Source organism: Plecotus auritus, assembly GCF_963455305.1.
Source record: "Plecotus auritus genome assembly, chromosome: 9".
Taxonomy (NCBI): domain Eukaryota; kingdom Metazoa; phylum Chordata; class Mammalia; order Chiroptera; family Vespertilionidae; genus Plecotus; species Plecotus auritus.
Genome location: NC_137783.1, coordinates 43,777,101 through 43,802,729, shown reverse-complemented (window position 1 = coordinate 43,802,729; position 25,629 = coordinate 43,777,101). Strand labels below are relative to the sequence as shown.

At 52.2% G+C, this 25,629-nt stretch overlaps 2 protein-coding genes across 2 annotated transcripts in view; one reads left to right on the top strand and one right to left on the bottom strand.

Moving 5' to 3' along the window:
* Nucleotides 1–10,268: 10,268 nt before the first annotated feature.
* Nucleotides 10,269–24,026, top strand: TACR2 (tachykinin receptor 2; the record flags this gene model as incomplete). The annotated part of the gene is made up of 5 exons (XM_080688008.1): nucleotides 10,269–10,660; nucleotides 15,015–15,209; nucleotides 17,262–17,415; nucleotides 18,613–18,809; nucleotides 22,169–24,026. 5 exons carry the CDS (start codon nucleotides 10,269–10,271, stop codon nucleotides 22,383–22,385), a joined length of 1,155 nt encoding a protein of 384 aa, XP_080544134.1. The 3' UTR covers nucleotides 22,386–24,026.
* A 325-nt stretch (nucleotides 24,027–24,351) lies between these two features.
* The window catches only part of HK1 (hexokinase 1), a 61,395-nt gene continuing 60,117 nt past the window's right edge, over nucleotides 24,352–25,629 (bottom strand). The window contains exon 18 of the mRNA XM_080688006.1: nucleotides 24,352–25,219. Within this exon, the coding sequence (XP_080544132.1) occupies nucleotides 25,075–25,219 (145 nt within the window). The 3' untranslated portion in view covers nucleotides 24,352–25,074. The remainder of the gene's footprint in view (nucleotides 25,220–25,629) is intronic.

Below are 25,629 nucleotides of genomic sequence, written 5' to 3'. Positions count from 1 at the left end.
CTGAGCAGCCCGGCTCAGCTTCAGCACCTACTTTCTGTCTTACATACCCAATCCCTCCCCGCCCTGCTCAGAAAAAACAAAAGGCCTTCCCTTAGCAAAATATCATTTTCTGTTCCCAGCGTGTGCCGCTGAACTGTTTTTTCTCTCCCTGGGTCATCAGAACAGCTTCGTGTGGGAATCAAGCCAGGGAGAGACTCGGTCTCCGAGCGTGTGCCCAGTCACGCAGCCCTTTGGGGTCTGTGCAGGGACCAGAACCAGGGTCTCGTTCCCACTTCCTCCTCTGCCTCCTCAAGCTTCCTTCTCCACACACGAGAGCAATGCTGCTCACCGTCCCGGGAAACAGCCCCGCGTGTTTCACAAAGGCTGCCGAGAACCCAGGCTGGTGGGGCTTCTGAGGGCCAAGCAGGGGCGCTAGGGAAAGACCACTGGGCGGTTAGGCTGCCTTTTGGTGATTCATGCTAGGGGTACCTGGTAGTTAAAGTCAGCTGGGGGTGGAGGGAGTCATGGCAGGTATTGTTTTAGTAAAATCGAATCCTCCTCTAATTTTACTCTCTTCTGAAGCCCATCAGCTGCTCCCTGAACACCTTCTTATTCAGCATTGCTCATGCATTTTTTTTAATATCACCCAGAAATGTATTTCACAGTCTAGCCTGATGTACACACAAAACACACCCCGAGCAAAAGTGCATGAAATAAACTCACTGTACCATGTGACACACTCATATTTTCTACACTCTCCCCTTCGTTTTAACACTAGTCATAATCACTAATAGAATTCAAATTACTGATAAATATCTCCAGTGGAGCCCTAATAGACCTGTTTTATCAAACAGGCAAGTCACACCTGGATTTCCAACGTTTGTTTGCACAATGCTCAGATATTAAACTATAGCAGAATTTTTATAAAATTGACTCAGGTAAATCCTAAAGTTTTTTTGACTGAGCATTGCACATCCCTTACCCCTCCCCCTGCCAGTTCACTCACTGTCTGTGTCACATAACCAGGAAGCCTTGGGAGCGGGGGGCATCAGAGGCCACAGAGAGCCCTACATCTCCCAGGGCAAGGGCAGGTGTGGGGTCCACTCTCCTGAGCTAGAGCAGGAGGACAGTGGTAGGAGAGAAGGCACGTCTTTCTTTGGGGATCAGGTAGAAGGTAATTGCTTGGTGAACACACCAAGTAGAACTAGCAGGAAAGACAGAAGGGGATCCTATATAATAAAAGCGTAGTATGCAATTTGTCCCCTCCACCGGGAGGTCTTCCAGGAGTTCAACCAGGGGGTGGGGCCGGCCTGGGGAAGGGAGGGAGGCCCTGGCCGGTGGCCGGCAGCCACTAGGGACCCTACCAGTGCACAGATTTCATGCACTAGGCCTCTAGTTTTAAATAAAAAGGGAAAGGTTATGGGAACTCTGAAGAAAATGTAATTGGAGAAATGCAAAAGATTCTTGCAAACTAGAAACTATGAGTTTCAAATATAACAAGTCAATAGAGGTCAATGCTGAGGATTGAGTCTGGAAGATAAAGTGAGAGAACTTTCTCACAATACAGAGCAGAAACAGAAAGAGGTGGGAACCAGAAGAGAAAGCTAAGACATGTGGAGGCCAGATCCAAGATGAAGAAATATGCCGTGGGCTGACTAACTCAACCCCATTCCCAACCTCCTCCTCCCTTCCCAGACTCCATTATGGAGGCTGGACACGTGAAATACACATATTACCAGTTTCCTTTGCTATGTGACATGGTTCCCTATGACATCAGTGTCCAGAAAGATCATATTTTCTAATATAGAATGCATATGCAATTAGTACAATGCTTTTTTTCTTCATCCTCTGTACCTTGAATGTGTGCATAGTGCCGGAGCTACAGTAGCCATCCTATGACCACAAGGCAGAGGCCAAGGAAATTGAAGAAGATGTCAATGCAGACTCTAGCATTGAACAACTAAACCAAAGCCAGCAACTCTACCTACCCATAGCCTTCTTGTTAAGTGAGAAAAAATAAGCAGCCACTTATTCAAGTCATTCTTTATCAAAGTTTCTGCTACTTGCACCTGAAAACATTCCTAAGTGACATGAGAAGAAATTATGAGAGAGAAGTTCCCCATGAAGAAAACTTTGTTTTCAAATTGAAAGGACTCACCAAGTACCATATTTGAAACTCATACTCCTTGCCTGGCTAGTGTGGCTCAGTGGTTGAGCATCAACCCATAAACCAAGAGGTCCCCAGTTCAATTCGCGGTCAGGGCACATGCCCAGGTTGTGGGCCCAATCCCTGGTAGGAGGTGTGCAGGAGGCAGCTGAACAATGTTTCTCTCTCATCGATGTTTCTATTTTTCTATCCCTCTCCCTTCTTCTCTCTCTCAAATCAATAAAAACATATTTAAAAATAAATAAAATTCATACTCCTTTACACATATAGTATAAATTGGTAAATTCCTGAATTTCAATGAGAAAAGAGATAAAGCTACAATATTTCAGTAGAAAAAGTGGGTTCCTTAAAAGATATCAGACAAACATTAGATTTTTCCTTTTTAACTCCTGAATCTGGAAGATAGGGAAACAACATCAAAAGATTATTGAGAGGAAATAACCACAATCTAAGAATCTATATCCTGTCAAAATTATCATTCACTTGAAAGACAAAAGAAAAATATTTTTGAACATGCAAATTCTCAGAGAAAATACATGTAGGGGACAGGAAGAGATTAACCAAAGAATTTAATAGTATATGCATACATGCATAACCCATGTACACAGACAATATTGCAGTGAAGGCCTGGGGGTGCATGAACGGGGTGGGAGGAGTCAATGGGGAGAAAAGGGAACATCTGTAATAATTTTAATAATAAAGATAATTTTTCTTAAAAAAAAAGAAAATACATGTACCTATCCATGTTCCTATCATACATGAATAGAAACTTCCAGGAAGTACTCTAACCAAATGGCAATTTAAATCAGAACAGAGATGTTGATATGGAGGAAAGACAGAACACAATGGTGAGCAATATATATAGTTAAATCTAAATGCATGATGGTGATTTAATGCCCACGTTTCTAATTGGGTGGAAGTGGTCCATTTTTTGAAGTGCAGAAGACAGCAGGAGAAAGGGGTGTGTGTAAGAAGACCTGCTGATTAGAGATGATGTGTGCTTATTACAGGAGGATTCGTTCAATAAATAGCTCTTGCTGTTGTCATCATTATCATAATTATCTTCATCATCTGATTGACAGGTGCTTAAAGCCCTTGTGGTCACAGGATTAAAGCAGTGAAGTCGCCCTCTAGTGTTGTCATCTGTGTATTACAGACACTCAGGCAGCAACCTGCACACATGCAGAGGTCTGTAGGCATGCAGCAGATGAGTTTGGGCCCAGGTAGCAGCAGGGGGCAGAAGTGGGAGATTAGAGATGAGTAAAACATACTCTCCTCTTAAAAAAATTTTTTTTATTGATTTTAGAGAGAGAGGAAGGGACAGGGAATGATAGACAGAAACATCGATGAGAGAGAACATCGATCAGCTGCCTCCTGCATGCCTGGTACTAGGGAACGAGCCCGCAACCCAGGCACGTGCCCTGACCGGGAATCAAACCAGTGACTTCCTGGTGCATAGGTTGATGCTCAACCACTGAGCCACACTGGCCAGGCAACATGCTGTCCTCTTCACGCTCAGGCCAGGATCTCCCAGGTGAGCAGCCCCCCTGCTCAACCCAACTGTAAGCGTCACCTTTGGGTGAGCCACTCTCTCTCTGCATAGTGCTTACATCATGGAGGACGCCTGAGCAGAGAAGAGAGCGCTAAACAAGAGTCTGGAGGCCCGAGCTCCAGGCACAGCTCTGCTAGTACTGGCTGGTTGACCTCCAGTGAGTGCTGTGTCTGGGCATCACTGTCCTTATCAGGACTGGGCGTCTCTGGGGGGCTAAGACTGTGTCCGTGTAATGACCACAACAGTGGGTAAGACTGACATTCTCTGCCCTCCAGAGAAGAGACAGGGGCAGCGCTTGCATTCTCCAGAAAGGCCTGCCAGGTGCCAGTGGAGAACAGAGAGCAATGCTCTGGGAGGCTCCCAGGAGGAGGTGGCATCCCACTTGGGCCCTAAAGGGATTAATAAATAGTGTCTATTGCAAAACACTCCGCCATTGGGACATTCTGGAAACTCTTGTCATCACAGAGAAACTAAGCCCTGTGTTAAAATAAAAAGGGTGTGGGCTGTGGAGTCAGACCAGGCTTTCCCTGTTGGCTCCTCCAGCTGTGTGACCCTGGACATGGTATTTAACCTTTATGAGCTTATATTCCCATCTGAGAAATTGGGATATACTAGTAATAAGGTAATAGCAACAAACACTTATTTAACCCTATGTGCCAGGTACTATTCTGAGCAATTTGCATGTATAACTAATTTAATCTTCACAACAAGTCTATAAGGTGGGACAACTAGCTCCATATTAGAGATGAGGAACATGAGGCACAAAGAGGTTATGCAACTTCTTCAATCACCAGGCACATGGTCGGCACTCAGTAATTACTGCTGTGACCACAGTAATGACGGCCGCTCGATTGTACTGAAACAGGTGAGCTCACTGGCAGAGCTCAGCCTCCTGGGTGGGTCAGAGTTAGGGAGAGAATTTCAAGAGACAGAAAGGGACATTCTCCAGCAAGCACTGAGCACAATGCATGATTGTCTGTTCATTATCACATCATGATACTCTTATGGCTCCTAGGACTTCCCAAAAAGGGACCATGTGGGCAAGGGCGAGTAAGGGCTCTTAGAATTGGCTTCTTCCCACCAGCCCCAGTGAGTACCACTGTGCCAAAAACCAAGTGGGTCTTGAAGAAAGAAGACATTCTCTCTCCCAGCTTCCCTTGTAGCTAAGGGTGGTCATGTGACTTCATCTGGCCAAGCTAATGTCAGGGACATCTGCTGGGAGGGTCCTGGGAAAGGTTTTCCTCCCTGACAGAAGAAGAGGCCTAGAAGGAGAGTTCTTTTCCTCCCAACCCCTTCCTGGTGTGGGAATGCTCTCATGTAAGAACGTGATATTTGGAAGGCCATGAAAAAAAATTCTCATAGAAATTTCGATATTGTTGAGCTGTTTAGCATGGAATCACCTACCTCCAGACTTCTTGTTATGTGAGAAAAATAAGAACCTATTTGTTTTGCCCTAGCCGGTTTGTCTCAGTGTATAGAGCATTGGCCTGTGGACTCAAGGGTCCTGGGTTCGATTCCGGTCCAGGGCACATGCCCAGGTTGCGGGCTCGATTCCCAGTAGAGGGTGTGCAGGAGGCAGCCAATCAAAGATTGATGTTTCTATTTCTCTCTCCCTCTCCCTTCCTCTCTGAAATCAATAAAAATATGTATATTTTTAAAAAGAACCTATTTGTTTAAGTCACTGTTACCCACAGTAAAAAGGCATCCCTAATATTACATCCAAGTTGTTTCAGTGTGTTTGTTGCTATTTATTTAATTAGCAAATATAATTGAGCATATACTATGTGCCAACCCCAGTGGGAGAAAGGGAACTTCATGAAGGTAGAGACGTGACCTTTTCTCCTAACTCTGGGCTGATCATTGGAGCACCTGCCCAGTCCACAGACCCGCTGCTGGGCCCAGGGCTTGGCAGACCCTTCACCAACCCCCTTTCCTCATCTCATCCGTCCACAGAGCTTGCTGCCACATTTGCCAATGCCCTGGGCAGACACCAAGTCCCCTCTGTCTGCACCCAGGCTGTCTCTGGGATGACCTCAGTTATCCAACCAGCCAGCGGGTGTTGGGGTGCCCCCTCCTAGGACAGCCTCGCCTACTTCCTCCTCTGCATGCCATAAATGGGCAGGTTTTGCTGGAGCCTGATGCTGAGAAATGAACTCGTTTTGTGTTAAGCGCTTCTGAGCTCTGTGTACCCCAGGACCACAGCAGATGTAAACACTCTGCCTCTCTTTTCCAGCCAAATAAACTTCAGCCTCTCAGGGCGGGCACGGCCCCAGCACACACAGTGTTTAACCACGGTGTCAGCTGCAGCCCTCGCTCTGGGCAGAGGCCAGTTCTCTCCTCCCGCTGAAGTCCCAGATCCTGGGCCACTCATGCTCAAGCCAGGGGGCCGGCGGGGACAGGGCTCATCTCCTAAAGGGGCCAGCCTGGAACCCTCTAGCTTAGAAGCAAAGGGAGTTATCCATGAGGAATAAGTTCTGGAATGCTCCAGAGACTCCAGTGTCTTCCAGAAGCCCCATCCTTCCTAGGAAGACATGGGATTTCAGTTTAAGCTTTAGATCCTGTGAAAATAAGGATCTACTCCCTTCACCCCTGACAGGGTGATATTTTAAACTTTATTTATCATTTGTTATTCATTTATTCACCTGATATTTGTTGAGCACCTACTAGGTGCCAATGTGCCAGGCATTATACTGCCCTGCCTACTCAAAGTTGCCTAAAATCCCATCATTAGTGCTAGTCTCATTAGTTTCAGGCTTTCATATCTATCTGGGTTAGATACAGATATAAGTAGCTATTCAGATATATAATACCTATTCTATTTATAAGATTCCCTATTCCTCACCCCTGAGTCATGTTTTAAATGTTACTCATTTTCAATCAACCAACATTTATAGGGCACTCATGGTGTGCTGGCAGCTCTCCTAGGCACCAGATGTAAACAAGACACAATCCAGGCCCTGAGGAGCTCCCTATCCAGGGAGGTGGCTTCGATGGGTCCCAAGAAAGAGGAGGCAGACAGACCAGTGAAGGCCGGGGAGAACAGAGGGAAGTGACCAGGGGCGTGGCCCCCCCTCCCTGGCGATGGGACCTGGGCAGGCATTTCACCCTCAGGGGCTCCCCCTCCTCTTCTCCAAATGAGGATCTAGATTGGGGATCCTGGGTCCTTGAATTTCATTAACCAATCACATATCAAAAACCTAACGGAGGATACCCTGTGAGTCACCAACTTTTTATTCCAGTAAATAAGCAATTTTAGAGGAAAAGGAAAACCAGGCTAACTCCCATCTGCCATCACCATCATTTCATGAAGAAAGGGCATTTTAACCCTTTAAAAGGCAGGAAGGGCTTAGTCTCAGAATGAAGACTGATCCTTCGAACGATTCATTAGCTGAATAAAAGGCTCACTGTGTTGTCATGGTCCTCATGCTGCCCGGTCCAAGGAAACCATGTGGTGGCTAAGAGACCCACAGACCTTCCCAGCCCAATGCCCGCGATGCTGTGACTCACTGAAGTCACGACAGACCAAGTGGCCCAGGCCCAGCAGTGCCCTCCCTCAGACACCGTTGAAGAAGCACCCAATCCCCACGCCTTTCTGGAGCCCCCTCTTCTCTCCGTCTACTTCCCTCACCCCAGCAGCTGCTCCCACCTTCTCCTCCTCCAAACTCCCTGAGAAAGACAGCTCCTCTCTCAACCCCAGTCTTCAGGCCTCCAGCCCCAGAGCCACAAAAACAGAGGTCACGAGGGGCACGGGCGAGCTCACACCCCATGTCCCTGGAGCTGCCGCTCCGCCTCGTGCACACTGACCTGTGCCTCCCGGACTCCCTACTCCAGTCTTCAGCCCTGTGCAAGGTCACACCCCTCCTCGGGGCAGCCTACACCCAGTGATCGAGGTGGAAGTGGAAGGTCTCAACACTGGGTGACTCTAAAGGAAAATTCTAGTCCGGAGCGGCCCAAAGGTTGTCCAAGGCTCTGTTTACCGCATCGGAGCTCAACTTCCTCCTTCGCCTACTCTTGCTTCTGCCTCCCTTCCCCAGGTGTGGATCCCTGATAAACACCCTGCACGCTAAACTCTGAATCAGAGGCACTTCCTCGAGGGTCCCGGCCTGTGCGCCATCAGCTCATCCAATCCCGGCCAGAACCCACGGCCAGCCCTTCCCCCTCCACTTCCTGGTGGAAGGGCCTTCCCATACACAAACCTCGATGAGCAAACCAGAGTCTTCACGTGCCCACAGGAGCTAAAGGAATTCAGATTTTTTTCTCTCTTTTAACAAAGACTAGCCTTCAAGAGCGTCGTATAGCGATGGACTCAGCAGGTCAACCCCAAGCAGCAAGGCTGATCAGTAAGTAACCCCTTTGTCCAGGGTGGCCTCCCACCCTCACCTTCCGTGAAGCTGCCAGCACACAGTTGGAAAGCTGCAAGAACACATAGTTTAAGGGGGAATAATAGCTCTTAGATTTAATGGCTCCAAAATAGAACCCCTGTTACATAGTCAATGGCGGTGGCAGGATGATGGGAGGATGGGGATCTGTACTAATATGGGCTTCTGTGACTGGTGACACGCTCGCGAGTGTGCCAGCCCTGCACTGTGCTTGCACCTGAAGCTCAACAAATTCCGCTACCTGGGAGCAGGAGGTAGCCCATCGGAGAGAGAAGGTTGTCTTGTGCTTGCATCCTACTTCCACACGTTCTGCCTCTGAGCCCTGGCCAGCAGAGCAGGAGACACAAACAAGCCCCAGAGCTGAGTGGATGCTGCTGCTGCCACCGAACGAGATCAAAGGCAGAGGCCCTTGAGCCAAGGACAGACGTCCAAACAGAGGCTGATGGCTTTCTCCAGAGAGGGGACAGGCCTCTGCCCCGCTGGCCTGGCCAGGACTGGGGCCAGCTGTGTCTGGAGCCAACTCTGGGAGGGCAGGAGTCCCAAGAGCCCCCATGACCACACACCCACGGGGCAGAAGGGACCCAGGAAGCAGACCCTCCCCAAGGCTCAGGGCTGGATTCCAGGAGACCAACCACACGCTCAGCACAGCACGGCCACCAGTGCTAGTGAGTGAGAGCCCGCCTCTGCTTAATGAGGGACACGCTCTGCCCGCCCCACAGGTGTATGTGAGCAAACAAATCCCGGCTGCCTGGGAATTAGCAGCTCTGCTCAGCGCCCACACGAGCACACACTCAACGACCAAGAGCAGATCTCCGTGGGCAAACCCTGAGCAGCCCCAGCCAGTCTTCCCGGGACTCGCCGAAGAGGCAGCGAGCCCTGACCTTGTCCTCTGAGAGTGGTTAACTGAGGTCTCTGGGCCAGCAGCATTAGCATCACCTAAAACTAGTTAGAAATGCTTTGAGCTCTGTCTTCTCCTTCCTGCAGAGCCCGGAGCTTTGGGGAGCGGGGGAGGGGGGGGGCTGCTGTGGGCCAGCCCCTATGCTAAACAGACTTTACACACAGTATCTCATTTAAAACTCACAAAGAAAATAGTCTTCATTTAACACCATCGATAGTTTCTGCGACTTTAAGCAAAACGATGCCTGATAAAACCAGCTTTACCATACGCTGACTGATATAAACTCCCGCGGCATCTCCTCCACGTTACAATGAAACAACACGGAACAAAATAACATTCTTCAAGGACCTGCCGTATGCCGAGAGGTGTACACTTTCCCCATCCTTTTCAGCCAGGAAAGCCAGCGTTCCAAAAAGTGACGAGACTTGCCTGGCATCACTGAGGCTGACTCTCACCCAGTCTGGCTCCCAAGTATGTGCTCCTAATCACTTTCGACATGTAGCTCCGGGCTTGGGCTGAATATAAACACCCCACCCAGGCCTGTGCCCTTCATGCCAGCCCCCACCCCGCCATCCCCACTTCTCCTGCCTGGCAACCAGTCCTAAATGTTTCCTCACGAGTCAGGGCTGGGCCATCCAAGCAGGGTTGGGACGAGGGGCGGGAGCCAAAGCCCCATCTCATGAGCAGGCAGCACCTCTGCCAAGGCCCCCGCCCGCCCCGCACGGGGGAGCAGCGGGGAAGGCAGCGGTCCGAGGGCTGGCAGCCCAGCCTGCACCCCAAAGCCTGGGAGACAGCGGCTGACCTGTGGAATCGAAGACTGCTGCTGGGTGCTCATCTGATTCAGACCAGTTCCTGAATAATATTAGGGGGGACCTGGGTTTGAGTCCTGGCTTGTCACCAATTTACTGAGTGACTTGGGCTGGTCACATGGTCACATCGCCTCTTGGAATCTGTTTTTCCATCTCTGCAGTGAAGGGGTGACTGACGGACCATTTGAAGGACATCTCCTGCTCGGAAACCATGTCTCGGATGCCAGACTTCCAGGTGGCACTGCAGAAGTCTGGCCGGGACCTGGGAAGCTGAAATGCCAATGGCTCTGGAGCCAGCTCTCCCTCAGCCTGACTCATCTCTGCTTGAGACTTGGGAGTGACCCCCACTTTCCCTGACGTGCCTGGACTTGCACCTACCTCTCTCTCCCCATATATTCATGCCCAGAGGATTTCTCTCCTATGGCATATCCGGGCAGGGCACCAGGGTGCGGAAGGAGCTGAGGAGCCAGACCCAGAGGCAGCCATGGGGACCTGTACTGTGGAGACGGATGCCAACATCTCATCTGGCCTTGAGAGCAACACCACGGGCATCACCACCTTCTCCATGCCCGGCTGGCAGCTGGCACTGTGGGCTGCAGCCTACCTGGTCCTCGTGCTGGTGGCCGTGACGGGCAATGCCACGGTCATCTGGATCATCCTGGCCCATCAGAGGATGCGCACGGTCACCAACTACTTCATCGTCAACCTGGCCCTGGCCGACCTCTGCATGGCCGCCTTCAACACTGTCTTCAACTTCATCTACGCCAGCCACAACATCTGGTACTTCGGCCGCGCCTTCTGCTATTTCCAGAATCTCTTCCCCGTCACGGTCATGTTCGTCAGCATCTACTCCATGACCGCCATCGCCGCAGACAGGCAAGAGGCGGTGCGGGTTGGGAGGAGCTGGGGAGAGCCGGCTCACTTTGCTGGGGCTCAGACAGGGCTGGTGACCGAACCCAGGGAGTTGCCTCCCAACCTGATCATGATCCAAACCTACGCATCCGGAAGGCAGGGGACTGTGGGACCGAAGCAGGTGAGGTGAAGGTTAGACGCAGGGAGAACGTCACACCAGATGGTTGTTCAAGGCAGGGCAAGAGTGGCAGTGTTTAAGGGACTTTCTGGAGTGTTCCATTCTGAGGTTGTTCTTCGCTGTGGTGTCTTTCTTTTGCTACAAGGAAATTGCTCAGACGGTTTTCCTACTCCTAGAGAGATTACATGAGGGGGAATTCAGTATTGAATGCAGTTAGCATATCATTACACGGAGACCATTATTTTCCGTGGCTGCTGTCAGGGGCTGCAGACTGACTTCTGCTGAAGGGGTCGGGGAGGGATGGAGGAGTGATCAGTGGGCAGATGCGAGACCCTTGTAAAGTTGGTGCTGGGGCAAGAGGGCCCGGTGTGGATGCAGAGGGGGACTGTGTGCCCCTGAGGGAGTGTGATTGAGACAAACAACACACAAAAAGAAACAGAGGAGAGACACCAGACGTGTGGGAGGCAGGGTGGGAGCCCGGGCCCTCGGAGACACAGACTCCTTGTCAGGATGGTTCGATGCGGCTCACGGTGCCCCATCCCAACCCAACTGCCCCAGCAGCCTCTCACCTGCAGCAGCTCCCTTCTCTGCTCTTGGCTATTTTATTATAGAGTTTCTCTGAAGATTTCATTTGAGAAATTTGTTTCTACTAATTAAAAACAAAAAGGAAGTTTTAAAACCATTCACCTAGGCCCACATTCTAATTTTGCATCCAGGGAAACTGAGGCTAGAGAGATGTGCAGGATCCCCTGAGGTCAGCCAGCAAGTCAAAGGCAGGACCGGGTGACTGGAACTCAGACACACACACCACTACCACCACAAAAAAGACCCTTGACACCCCCCTGGATAGAACTGAAAGTCCCACTAAGATTTTCTTCCTTTTACTCAACAAGTATTTTGAGTGTGTCCTCTATTTCAGGCATTGGGAATATACAGCAATAGGAAAAAATAGTCCCAAAATCATGACCTCTTAAAAACTTCCTTTTTAAAACTTCCAGGAGACCAGGGAGGAGGCTGTTGAATAGTAATCCAGGTGAGAGAGGAGGGTGACTCTGGTCAGGGTGTAAAGAGTGGAGACTTGTCCATTCATTTCTTCATTCATTCATATGTTCAATGCCTACTATGTATAGATACTGTTCTGGGCATTGGCGGGAGCGGGGGGCGGGGGGGCGCGCGGGAAGAACAGATAAAAATGCCTGCCCTGGTGAGAATTTAAATAATAAATGCATGCATAAGTAAATTACATATGGCATGTTGAGTCCCAGTTTGCTGGGACTCCAGCAGTGCTATGGGGAAATATTAGGAAGGGGAAAGGGAACCCGAGGTGCTAGGGTGTGTGTGTTGGGGTGGGGGCAGGTTGTAGTGTTAGGCAGGTGTCAGAACTAGACTCGTTGTGAGGGTAGGATTTGAGCAGACAGAGGGGAGGTGAGAGAATGAGCCTCCCGGCTCTGGGGAAGGAATGTTCCAGGCAGCAGGCCCAGCAGCAGCCACGGCCTGTGGCAGGAGCATGCCTGGGGTGTGTGAGGAGCAGCAAGGAGCGAGTCCTCACCACGACGGGGCGGAAATGCTCTTGGGCACAGTCGATTGCTCACTTCATGCCCCAGACCTCAAGGCATACAGCTCAGGGCAAGGGCTAAATAAATAATAAGTAATCAATAAATAAGTAATCAATAGCATGTGAAGCCGGTCCTCCTGTCCCAGGCCGCTCCTCTATAATAGACCACGAAGAAAAGCTCTCCTTTCCCACCCCACCTCCTAGAGCAGGAAGGACTCCTGAGCCCACACGTTGACTCTCTGGTCACCTACATCATCTATGGGGGTGCAGAATCCTCAAGAACCTCGAGGAGCCCAGCCAGTGTGACTTCGTGGTTGAGCATCAACTCATGAACCAGGAGGTCACAGTTCAATTCTTATTTGAGGCCCATGCCTGGATTGTGGGCCCGATACCCAGTAGGGGGCATGCACGAGGCGGCCGATCAATGATTCTCATCATTGATTTCTTTTTCTTGTTCTTTCTTTCTTTTTTGGCTGCAAAAAGCTTTGTTTGTTTTTTTTTTTTTTTTTGGTCCAATGCACAGGAGTGGGCTTCAGAGTGTTAAAAGAATGGCTAATGGTTTTGGGGAGCGGCTCAGGTAAAAGCCAGACACCAGGGGATGCAGAGGGGCCCCTCAAGGCTCCAAAGGCCCCTAGTGGTGCTTGAGGTGAGGCTTTGGAAGAGACTCTCGGCCAGCCCAGCCCGGGGCCGGCAGCCTGCGGAGGGGCGTCAGGTGTCGCCCATCTTCTTGATGAGCTTCACCTCCTCACCCAGGAAGTGGTTCTCCGGGAAGTCACAGAGGTCTGCGCGGGTAGGACCCAGGGCCTGCAGCTCCACAGGGGCCTGGCCCAGGTTCCTCTCCAAGGCCAGGGCGGCTCCCATGGAGGCTTCCATGGCGTCCTGAGTTTTGCCCTCTCCCTTTGGGGAGGCTCCAGCGCGTCCTGGAGGAGAACGCGGCCACCGTGCCTGTTTTGCATCTTTAACAGACGCTCAGGGCCCTCGTGTTTCTCTCCCGCCAACTCGGGGAAGAAGTGCCCCGCCCTCGAGAGCCACATCGTTGTAGTCAAAGTAGAAGCCCAGAGAGAGGTGGGCGTGGGGGGCCCGCAGATGCAGGCTGGCCAGGCGGTTGCCCACAGCCTCCACCTCAGTGGAATAATTCTGACGCATTTGGGAGCTCATGGTTGTTCAGCAATAAGGAGTTAAGGTGAGAAAAACAAACAAATATACAAATGGTGTGCTGGCTGGTCTCGGAGGTGGTTCTGAAGGTGGTGACTGGTAAGACGCAGGAGAGAGGCCGGAGGCTGGAAGAAGGGGCGTCCTGGGTCTGTTCCGTCCAAACACTGTTGAAGCAAGAGACAGATCCGGGACCACCGAGGGCACTGCCATCATGGACGTTTCTCTCTCTCCCGCTCCCTTCCTCTCTGAAATCAAAAAATAATATATTTATTTTTTAAAAGACAGAAGGGTTAAAAGAAAAAAAGAGAGAGAGAGATAAGCCTTGAGGAACATGGCCTACTTCTCCTGTTAAGGTGCTCGGCCTGGGGCCAGGCTGTCAAGGGGTAGATCTGGCCCCGGGGCCAGGCCACAGGCAAGGGAGAAGGTCAGTGTCACAGGGTGGGCAGGGATGGGTCAATAGTCATCTAGTCGAGAGGTGCACAACCTGTCGCCATGGACTGTGGGTAGAAATATGAGGGTCGTGAATTTGGAGGGGGGTCACAATTGCAAATGTAGGCAGCACTCCAAGGTTCGCTGGGACACCAGCAGTGCCGGAGACTGTCACCAGTAGATATCACAGGTACTTCTGTTGTGCAGAAATGTCAAGTATCACCTACACTCATCAATCACTACTTCAAAAGTGCCATCGTTTCCAGACCTGCTGGTAGATCTTGTTGTTTAGTGGATGGATAAAGAAGTGGACATATTACTATGCCCCAACTTTATTTTATATTTTAATGATGGTATTTCAGTATAACTGATTGTCTTTGTAATCCTGTGTGCTGTACCTGCAGAGGGTCACACAGGCAGGGCTGTTCCACCACCAGTGAGCCAGGGAAGGTGCAGGAAGCAGTGACACGGGGGCTGGGAAGTGCACTGGCATGTGCAGAGGGCATGGAATGCCGCGTTTAAAGGTTTGGGCCTGCACTGTCCGATAACGTAGCTGTGGCCATATATGCCTATTTAAGTTCTAATTAGTTAAAACTGCCCGAACAGGACAGTGCCTATAGAAAGCATTTCCACCATTGCAGAACCTGGCGGTAGCGCTACTATGGGCTCTGTCCAGGAAACTGTTGGGCTCTGCTCAGGTTTCTGAACAGAAGAGGGACTGGCCTAGGGCTGAGGGACTGGCCTGGGGCTGAGGAGCTCGGCAGGGCTGAGCTTCAGACAATGTCCGGAGATAGACTTCCAATGTGGCCACACTGCTCTCCTGTGGCCAACTGAGAGCAAGTCCATTCTCAAAGGGAGGTGCTGTACTGGGGGCCTGGGCTGGGGTTTAGGCCACAGTGTGCCATGTGGCTGTGGGAAGGCCACCAGCCCAGCTGGCTCTCTGCAGGTCACCAGCAGCATGTAGGCAAAGGGGCTAGAGGGTGTGGGCCTGCAGTGGGGAAGCAGGAGGGGGCTGGTGTGACAGGAAGACGCCCACTGCTTACACTGTCCTTTGCTCACAGGTATATAGCCATCGTCCACCCCTTCCAGCCACGGCTCTCAGCCCCTGGCACCAGAGCGGTTATTGCTGGCATCTGGCTGGTGGCCCTGGCCCTCGCCTTTCCCCAGTGTTTCTACTCCACCATCATCATGGACCAGGGAGCCACGAAGTGCGTAGTGGCCTGGCCCGAAGACAGCGGTGGCAAGGTGCTCCTTTGGTAAGGCCTGGGGGTGGGGGAAGCATGGGTGTGTGTACATGTGCATACACCTGCCAATGTGTATGCTTGTGTGTTTGCACATACATGCATGTACACGTGTGTAGGATATGCATGTGGGTACATACATGTGTTGGTGAGTGTACTTGGGATTATGTGAGTACACGTGTATACTACAAGTAATATCAAGTACTAAGTGTCAGGCTTGTTCTAAGTACATTACATATATGAACCCATCTACTTCTCTTAATATTATGGGATATGTATTATTATTATTCCCATTTTTCAGATGAGGAAACTGAGGTGCTAATAAACTAACTAATGTGCCCAAGACCATTCAGCTAGTAAGTGGTGAAGCAAGGAGTTAAACATAGGCAGTCCTGCTTCAGAGCCCAGTCTCCCCCCGCCCCCCACTCTTCCGCTTCAATCAGGATGTGTCCCCTTAAACGAGGATATGGATGTGTGCACGTGTGCATGTGACACTGTGTGTGCAGGTGCACTACCCCACTCATGTCTGTGAGCATTTGTGTGTGTATAAGTATGTGGGTGTGCTTGTGGACGTGTGTGTGCACACAGGTACGGTCAGGAATGTGTGTGTAGGTCTGTGTTTGGGGGCGGGCACTGTAAAAGCTCAGGCCACACAGGTCAGGGTATTGAGGCAGGAAGGAAGGGCAGGTGATGCAGCCTGGATGATTTTGGGGAGATGCCTGGTGCCTGCCTGTGCTGAGGTGGGGGTGGCTAAACAAACCTCAGCATGGTCCAGCTGCTGTGTGTCCCTGGGTAAGTCCTTTCCCCTTCTGGGCCTCCATATGCCTAGTACTCATGGCGTGGCTTCCTGACGCCCAAGCATGGTTGGTCGTAGAGGATGAAGAATTGGTTGAGGGTTTGGAGTCTTACTCTGTCCCTGCTGCTGGAAGACCCTTCGTAGTCACTTGACCTCTCTGAGCCTTTGGCTCCTTCTCTCTCAAATGGGATTTTTAGTGAAAGAACCTTGTTCAAGGGTTGTTGTGAGCACATATGAGAAAATGTACAGAAGCCCTTAGCACCATGCCTGGCACAGAAGTGGCGCCTCAGTATGTGGCGGCATAAATAGGGGACAAATGACCACAAACCTGGAGGTGGCGGATTTAGTCCAAGGACCCAGCTGCCCAAAGCATGAGGATCTGAGCTGAGGGCTGCCAGGTCACCATGCAACACAGCCCCATTTCTACCTCCTCTAACACCCGTCCTCCAACACCGCCCCTTCCTGGTCCCCATCTGGGGAACGGGGCGGGGGGGGGGGGGGGCCGGGGGCCTTCAGTATTGGTGAAGGCGCCATTCCTCCGAGAAGCCTGCTCCTGGGGACTGTTGAGTTTCGAGGGCAGGCCCTGCCCGGGGTCTCGTCCCTACCCTGCACGCCACCTTCTCAGAAGGACTCACTGCTGCAAAGCCGGTCTTGTAGTGACGTGTTCCCATTTTCTGGCTCAGGGAGGGATGGAGAGAATATTCCGTGACTGGCCACTGGGAGGCGGTGTTCCCCCGCGTTATTACAGGCCTCTCCTCCCTGAGAAGGGGACCAGTGGGAACGGCGGGTACCGAGCACCTGCTCTCTGGGGATGGTGAGTTCCAACCCTGATTCAGGCAACACTTGTACACACATATGATTCTAGAAGAAAAGATTCCGAATTGTTAATAGTGATGGGGGCGGATCAGTAATTTTACTTCCTCCTTTGTGCTTAATGACATTTTAAATTTTAAACAGATGTATTACTTGGTTAACTTTTTTGTTCCTACTTACTCCCTTTTCTGGCAGTTGTCTATCACGGGGCGGACGCAGGGCCAACACTGGTTCCCTCTTGCAGCAGCGAGAGCCCTCTGTGGGCACAGGTGCTAGCTAACCTTGCCTTTATTTATGTATTTATTTGTTTTTCTTAACTCAAACTAAGGCCTCAGGAGGCCGCCAGGGAGCAACCCGAGGGCAGCTCAGGGCGCCCGCGGGGTCCAGGGGACTGAGTGCTGGCGGAGGCCGAAGTCACCCCATACCGCCGGTGCCCAGACCCTTGGCTCTCCCTCCAGGTACCACCTCGCAGTGATCGCCCTCATCTACTTCCTGCCCCTCGCGGTGATGTTCTTCGCCTACAGTGTCATCGGCTTCACGCTGTGGAGACGCGCGGTGCCCGGGTACCATGCTCACGGCGCCAACTCCCAGTACCTGCAGGCCAAGAAAAAGGTGGGCTGGGGGCGGGGCGGGGCAAGGGGGGCGGGGCCCGAAGCTGCTCTTCTGGGCTCAAGGCCCGCCCGCAGGGGGGCGCCGCGGAGCACAGGATCCACAAGTCCTGACCAGAGTCTGAATTCGTTCTAGGGCAGGCCGACTTTACTAAACACAAAGTTAAAGGGACTTCCCAGAATGTTAGGAAAATCGGGAAATCCTAAAGCCCCACAGAATTTCAGATACCTCCAAGAACCTTAGAATGACAGTAAAATCTTACACCTTTGAGTAATCAGAATGTTGAATTTAAGAAGTCCGGCAGAACTATAGGAGACTCCTTGCTAGGCTCACAGGATTCTCTAATGCTGGAACTGCAGACCTCAGGGATCATGGAGGTGGGACTGCAGCCCCGCCACATCATCCGCCTTCAATTTCCAAAGGAAGTGCCAGTGTCACCCCTCCTCCCTCCCACTCAGGCCCCCAAGGCTCCTGATGCAGGCTCAAAGCTCATCTTTGCCTTGCCTGCTTCCTGTGAGGCAAGCAGGGGAGGTGATAGGTTAATCACATCATGTATCAGGTTGAAGTCTCGACTTCTCATACTATTTGGAAGTTTTCAGGCAATTTGGGGAGATGGTTGGATATAGGACACCATTTAGGTGTTCCTCCACATGGAGAGCTAGTCTCCATTTTCCATCCCTCATGGGGTACTGGGCCATGCTCAAGGGCACCTGCTGAAACCAGCCATGGAGGGGAGGTGTCAGCTGGGCCCCGGGCACAGGCTGGGGTCCCAAGTTGGAGCCTCATCCCTATGGATAGAAGGGCTGTGGCAGATACAGTCCCCAGGGCGGGCAGCGGGACTGGAGACCCATAGCTGGCATAGGGACTCCCCAAAGGATGGGGTTAGGAGTGAGTCTCATCCACAAAGGACCCAGGACGCCTGTTAAAGGAAGTGGCCACTGAGTCGGGCTTTGAGGAGTGAGGACTTCAAAGGAAGGACAGCAGGGTGGGCAGAGGGACCAGGCTGAGCAGAAGCCCCAACATGGAGGGCCCAGGAGTGTCTGAGCAGCGGATGCTCCAGGGGACTGAGGCCACAGAGGTAGACAGTACCTGCTTGTTGAGGGCTTCCCAGACTGGCAAGAGGGGCACCCCACGCCGCCCCGTGGAGGACGGGGGCTCAGACTTCCAGGTGAGGAGTGACCTAAGCCTTTCCCCGCACAGTTTGTGAAGACCATGGTGGTGGTGGTGGTGACCTTTGCCATCTGCTGGCTGCCCTACCACCTCTACTTCATCCTGGGCAACTTCCAGGAGGACATCTACTGCCACAAGTTCATTCAGCAGGTCTACCTGGCGCTCTTCTGGCTGGCCATGAGCTCCACCATGTACAATCCCATCATCTACTGCTGCCTCAACCGCAGGTGAGACCTCATCCCGGCCCCTCTCCTCAGCCTCAGGGCCCCAAGGCTGGGCCCTATCTGGCCTTCCCTGAGCAGCTTGAGCCTGTGCCCCTGTGTCCTTGTGCCCCCTAATCCTACATGGGATTGCCATCCTCACAGTGAACCCACAGCACCCTCCTCCTCCTGGTGTGAGCCCCACCCCCTCCCCAAAGCCTTGCCCGGTTGTTCTCACCATGTGTCTGCTCCTGCTCTCTCTTATGAGGTTACATCTGGAACAAGGAGAGGGAGGGACAGAGAGGTGGAGGGAGGGGGGTGGGCAGAGAGAGGCAGAAGGACAGATGGGGGGAAAGGGGGGAGGAGCCAAGTAAAAGACTTCATCTGTTCTGACATTTTTATAAAATACATTTTTATTGATTTCAGAGAGGAAGGGAAAGGGAAAAAGAGAGCTAGAAACATCAATGATCAGAGAGAATCATTGATTGGCTGCTTCCTGCACACCCCACACTGGGGATTGAGCCCACAACCTGGGCATGTGCCCTGACCGGGAATCAAACCAGGACTAGGTCGACGCTCAACCACTGAGCCATGCCGGCTGGGCTGCTCTGACACTTTTAAGAGCTCCTGCAATGAGGAAGAACCAAGGACTGTCCTTGGGCGAGGACAGTACCAAGCAGTGGGGAGCACGCGGTCAGAGACCCAGAGCCAAGCCTGGCGGAGGAGCAGTCTGCTCCCTGAGAAGATCATGGTGCATTTCCGGCCCTCAGGGGGCGTTCGGGGCAGCTGGGATGTGACTTTGGCAGAGACAGCCAGGGAGGATGGAGCCACGGCCTCAGTCCTCCCTGGCACCATCTGGTTCTCCCCACTGTGTGCCGCTGAGGAAGCAGAGTCCCAGAGACGGGCTGGCATTTGTTCTGGGCACTTGGGGAGGTGGGAGGATCTGGGCCAGGCAGAAACCCCAGCATCCAGGAGTCCTGCTTGCAGAGCAGGCCATGCAGCCTCAGAAACCCCAAAGGTGGGGTCAGGTCAGAGGAGCTGAGAGGTGGACACTGAGTCTGACCTTAACTGAGAGTGATACGGGCAAGGTTAGCCCTGGGCCTCTTTGCTCATGCCTTTTTGTCACCTCCCTGCCCACGTCAGGCCACTCATGCCATTAGCGTCTTTGTTGTTCAGACATCCTACTCACCTGGGGAAGGCCAGGAGGACGTGAGAAAACTATACAGTCTTTTGAGTGTTTAATGGGTGCCAGAACCCTCAATTGTCTCTTGCAGGGTAAGCAGAGGGAGGTGTTCATTCCCATTTTACAGATGAGGAAACTGAGTCTCAGAAAAGATGACTTTTTTCCTAAACTCATACAGCAAGCAATGGACCCAGCATTCCATGTCTCTCCAAGACCTGTAATCTTATCCCCACATCATACATTTCTCTTGCATGCAGCTTGCAGCAGAACTTGGAGATGGGGACTGTCACATGAGGAGCCACCAGCACTCAGTGTCTGCTACCCAAGGCACAGCCGCCAGGGCTCTATTTCCCCAAGGGACTCCTAAGTTCCTGAGATAAGTTGAGTCATTCAGTGTTTGATGCCCCTGGTGCTCCTGGCAGGAACCTTTGTTGAGAATATGATCACCAAGGGGCTGTGTGTGCCTGGCACTGTTCCAGGCACGTGGAAGACACCGGTGAACAGAAACAACGCTCCTTTCCTCAGGGAGCTGACATTCCAGTGAGGGGGCCAGACAACAAGCAGACATAGTGAGTACATGAGGCATTAGGTGGCAAGGCCTACGGAAAAGAGAAAAAACGAGAGCTGGGTGAGGGAGGACAGGAAGGGCTGGGGGAGGTGGTGGGCATGGGGTATAATTTTACAGGATGGTCAGGGTAGGCCTTCTGGAGGAGTCTTTTGAACAAAGACTTGAGGTTTGAGTGGACTATCTGGGAAGAGTTCTAGGCAGAGGGAACAGCCAAGGCAAAGGCCTTGGGGTCAAGGGGAGGACTTGGCTGGTACTCTGACCTGGGGGGCCCTGTGGGGCTGAGCCCAGGAGACACACTGTGACTTCCCTTTGACAAGTCAGTCTGGCAGCTGTGCCGGAAGTGGACCACAGCGAGGCAAGGGGAGGGAGGGAGATGGATGGTTAGGCTAGTGCAGTCATCCAGGTGAGAGACGGTGGGTTTAGACTGGGGTGAGACATGGTGAGTCAGGATATTGCTAAGGCAAAGCCAACAGAGTGGATGGAGGGGAGGTGGCATGCGAGAGAAGATCAAGGATGACTCCCAGGTTCTTGGCCTGAATAACCGGAAGGACAAGGATGGAATCGTCAGTTGTCAGGAACTGAGATGTGGACAACGATGAGGAAGGGGTGTGGGGAGGGTAATGGTTAGCTCAGGCAGGGATGTGCCGAGTGTGGGTGCAAGGGGCAGAGACCACTAAGCTCCCACAATAAAGGCATTTGTTGGGCCACACCCTGGGATCCTGTAGAGCTACCAGGCAAGGAGCTAAAGTCAGACCTGCTCTTCTGGAACATGGAACCGTGTGACTCCTGGGATCAGACAGTAGTTCTCTCCCGCTCTCAGCGGTCACGCAGGGTCTCATTTATTTCTCTTGCTCCCTGACAGGCCAGTGCTCGCTATGTGCCAGCCCATTTCTTCCACTTCCAATCTGCTTCCTCTCATCCCCAATTTGTGTGTGAATCTCTAGTTACATCTCAGTGATGTCAAGGAGAGAATTGTTTATTTTTTATGCAAATGTACCCAAACTTCATAGTTCCAAGTGTATATTTTCTTGGGAGAGCACCCTTATTCCACCCAACATTGCCAAAGCCCCAATTTTTTTAAGACTCCTATGAACATTCCTTTAGAAGTTAATGAACAAGTCAAACAAGACAACCTGTTGCTTCTATATAATTTACACTTGCTTTCTATTTGTCTGTTGGTTATAACAAATGGTGTTCTTCAGCTCGGTCACCCATTTCAATCACTAGACCAGGCATCCTCAAACTACGGCCTGCGGGCCACATGCGGCCCGCTGAGGACATTTATCCGGCCCGCCGGGTGCCGCTGCCTGTCCTGCTTAGCAGCCGACTCGTCCCGGGCCCGCAGTGCGCATAGGAATTTGTTCATAGTTTTTTTTTTAAACTATAGTCCGGCCCTTCAACGGTCTGAGGGACAGTGAACTGGCCCCCTGTTTAAAAAGTCTGAGGACCCCTGCTAGTTCCCAATTACTCCTGGCCATTTCAAAAAATCAAATCCACTCAAGACAGTGTCTCCTGAAGATAGGACCCCTGAGCAATGGTAGCTCCTGGGAGTGAGGCAGTGACTTTCCTCAAGGGGAGCTGGGCTCCTTTCACTGTCCCCTCACCCCCTGCTCAAGCTGCCCTCCACCCCCCCAGGTTTCGCTCTGGATTCCGGATCGCTTTCCGTTGCTGCCCATGGGTCACGCCAACCGAGGAGGATAAGATGGAGCTGACTCACACTCGCTCTCTCTCCAGGAGGGTCAACAGGTGTCACACTAAAGAGACTTTATTCATTAGTGGGGATGTGGCCCCATCTGAGGCTGCCAGTGGGCAGGCGGGGGGTCCCCAAGATGGGGTGCCTACTGAATCCTGAAGCCTTGTGCCTGGCTGTAGGGTGAGGCTGACACCCTCCGAGAAGCAGCAGGTCAAGAGACCAGATCTGAAAATTTGGCCCATGCCTCACCCTTCAATACATGGATGGAAAAACAAGACGGTTTGGGAACTCGACAGCAGATGCTAACTTTAAGGGGACCTAGCCTTCCCTCTCAGACAGTGCTTCAGGGGATCCAATAGGAATCAACGAAGACAGTCTGAGCTAACACATCTAATCCAGGAGTTGCAAGCTCAGACGCCTTCCTGGGGCATACAACATAATGTGTAAACTGGATCCAGTATAAAAGAACTGACAATATGATGATAAAAGGCAGTTGGTTTCCAGTGTTGGGGTAATAGGGAATAGTGGGGACTGTGGCAAATGAGAGGACATAGGTATCCAAAGAGGACAGTAGCTTATCAGCTCTGAGCAAATGCTGCCATGTGGTCATGGGAGCTCATTGTTGCCAGATCTTCTAAATCCAGAGAAGCCAGAAATCCAAATGTGTGCGACTTCCGGACTTGCTGCATTTGGCTCACATTTTTATAAATGTTGGGTAAACAAAACAAAGCACACCTGTGGGCAGCACCCAACAAGGCACTGATTCTTCTCTGGTGAAAAGAAGGTAAGAAGATTCTTATTTTGCAAAGCGTCACCTGTGAGTCAACCCGCGGGCCCCTTTGCCTCAGCATCTAAGAACTCAGATCCAGCCCAGTAGAGATGGTGGTTAAGAGTCAAAGGAATTGAAAATTGGGAAGAAAATAAAAGGCAAAGGGAGCCCCAGCTGTGTTGCCTCAGACACGTCACTCTGACCCTCAGCTCTTCCTCTCCCCGTGGCGGTGTGCTGTGAGGATGACGGAAGTGGCGCTTATGAACTACCAGCCAAGCACAGGTTAAGTGCTTAATGGACAGCAGCCATGGTTTTTGTTACTAGCATGCCGGTCGTTTTACATGAATGGCGCCTGCAGTCAGCAACACAACTCTCACCCTCACTTCACAGCAAGAAGGTGGCAGCCAGAAACCACCAACTGTCCCGACGCCCAGGCAGCTCCAGGCCTGGCCCAAGGGCACACACCCCCCTGCTTGCCAACTCACCCTCCATGCTGCAGGGTCCCTCCAGAAGAACCATGTAACACTCAACAAACATCAAGATTAACGTTGTGTTCTCCACAAAGATCACTGTGCACAGGCATCAGCCCTGCCAAATAAAGGGACTGGTCTCACCACACCAGGGGAGCACGCAGTCAGTCCTGGGGGAGCCACTCGTCCTGGGGGGCCACCCAGAGCTGTAGCCACGGCTTGGGAGGCTCACATGGCACTTGTCACAGGCACCAGAATGCGGACTGATGTGGGATCCTTCAAAAGGATGGGCTGTGGGGAGGATCCAAAATGGAACAGCAGCCTCAAGGCTGAGTGAGATAGGGATGCAAGGGCCAGCTAAGGGCCAGGCTCCTGCAGAAGGGGTTAATGTCAGGTGCGGGAGAGGCGAGTGCAGCAACCCTGTGACCCAGGCTGCTGCAGGACTTCATCCTCTGGACGTCCGAGTTGGCAGAGAAGGTGCCGCAGGCAGATCTGCTCAGGGGTGGCAGGGGAGGCGGAGGTGGCCCGGCCTCTCATTAAACGCAAGCAGCCCTGGAAGCCAAGTGGACTTTTATTCTTGTTCCCAAGCAAGTGAGGAGGCCAGCTGCAGGAGGACAGAGGGCATTGCTTTCCCTGGGACGGGGCTGCAGGAGCCTCTCCCCAGGACAGGACCTGGGCCTGGAGCAGGAGCTGGAAGACCAGGGAGAGGCCAGCTCGGACACAGCAGGGAGAGACCTCAGGAGTCCAGAGGAAGATGGGGGCTAAAGAACTCGAGCTTCACCTCAATTCTCCCCTTGACCCAGGCAGCCACAAAAATCCCCAGGGTTGGTTTTCGCCGCATCCATGTCCCCCCCCCGGTCCCCGGCCATCAAGCAGCACTCGGATCTCTGAATTGGTACAAAGTTTACTAGGTCACACGACATGGCTCACAGAAGCGATGGGAATGCCAATGAGGGCACTGTTTGTTGGTTCCTTCTACACAGGAGACAAGACACTTTGCCACAGGACCGCCCACCTCCCCCCCAGACAGAACGCAAGACAGTCCCAATGTGGCTACGACCAGGCCCACAAACACAACCCAGTGGCGTGGACACGCCCAGACAGGAACCTTGGGAGGCCAGACAGCAGTGGGTGCTGGGACGGGAGGAGGCGGCGAGCGCCCTTGGGCGGAGCGCAGGCAGTGTCTGCTGGTGATAATACATTTCACACGGGGGTTCATCCCCAAGGACGGGGCTGCAGACGCCCATGAGGCCTTTCACACGGTGTGACTTTTCATCTCAGGCCAATAAATAATGTTGGGCGAATGCATAAATTAGAACAGACGCCACGACACTTCACACGTGGGGAACAGACGGCCAGGGTGAAATCAACTCATGCAGAGTGGCAGGGCAGGTGAGGAGGGCCCGGAGGTGAGAGGTATTATCAACAGCACACACTCGATCTTGTACCCTATGTTAGGCGCCAGTGGTCGGCTTTTGCTCTCCTCCCGCTGTGGCAGTGGCGGGCTCTGGTGCTGGCGTCTCCCAGCTCCACTCGCTGGGAGATTGGGGGTTGCCGCTTGGAGAGAGAAGTAAGTGTTGGAAGGGCAGCAGGCTGGGGTCCGGGGCTCTTAGCTGCCCGCTTCGTCCCGGAGCCGGACACCCACTGCCGTGATGAGGGCAGCCCCCTTGCCACTACCATCTTCGGACAGGAGGAAGGACACGTTACACTTTGGTGACAGTTCCTTCACGGTTTGGTGCATGATTCTGGAGAAGCTAAAAAAGAGAAGAAAAGGGTAGGTAGGGTAAGAAGAGAAGAGACGGTGGACCCACCTGAAGATGCTAAAGGACCCTAATAATGAGGGCAAACAAGACAGGAGGGGCTATTTAGCAGAAGCTGTGGCTTATTGAGAATGGCAGGTGGATTTACAGTCAATCCTATCATTACAGTTCTCAGCTGAGAATCCAAAACCAAACTACTCTGTACAGCATACAAGGGCCAGGGCATGAGGAATACACTGAGACACGCCTGTCCTCAAAGACACACCTTGAGGTTCCTAGGGGACCAAAAACCAAGAACTGTGTGAGGGCCTCCATGGGCATGACATCATCTACCCACAGCTGCAGCCCTCTGACCCCCAGCCCATTGCCAGCTACAGCCCAGCACCAGAAGCCACCAGTGGGAG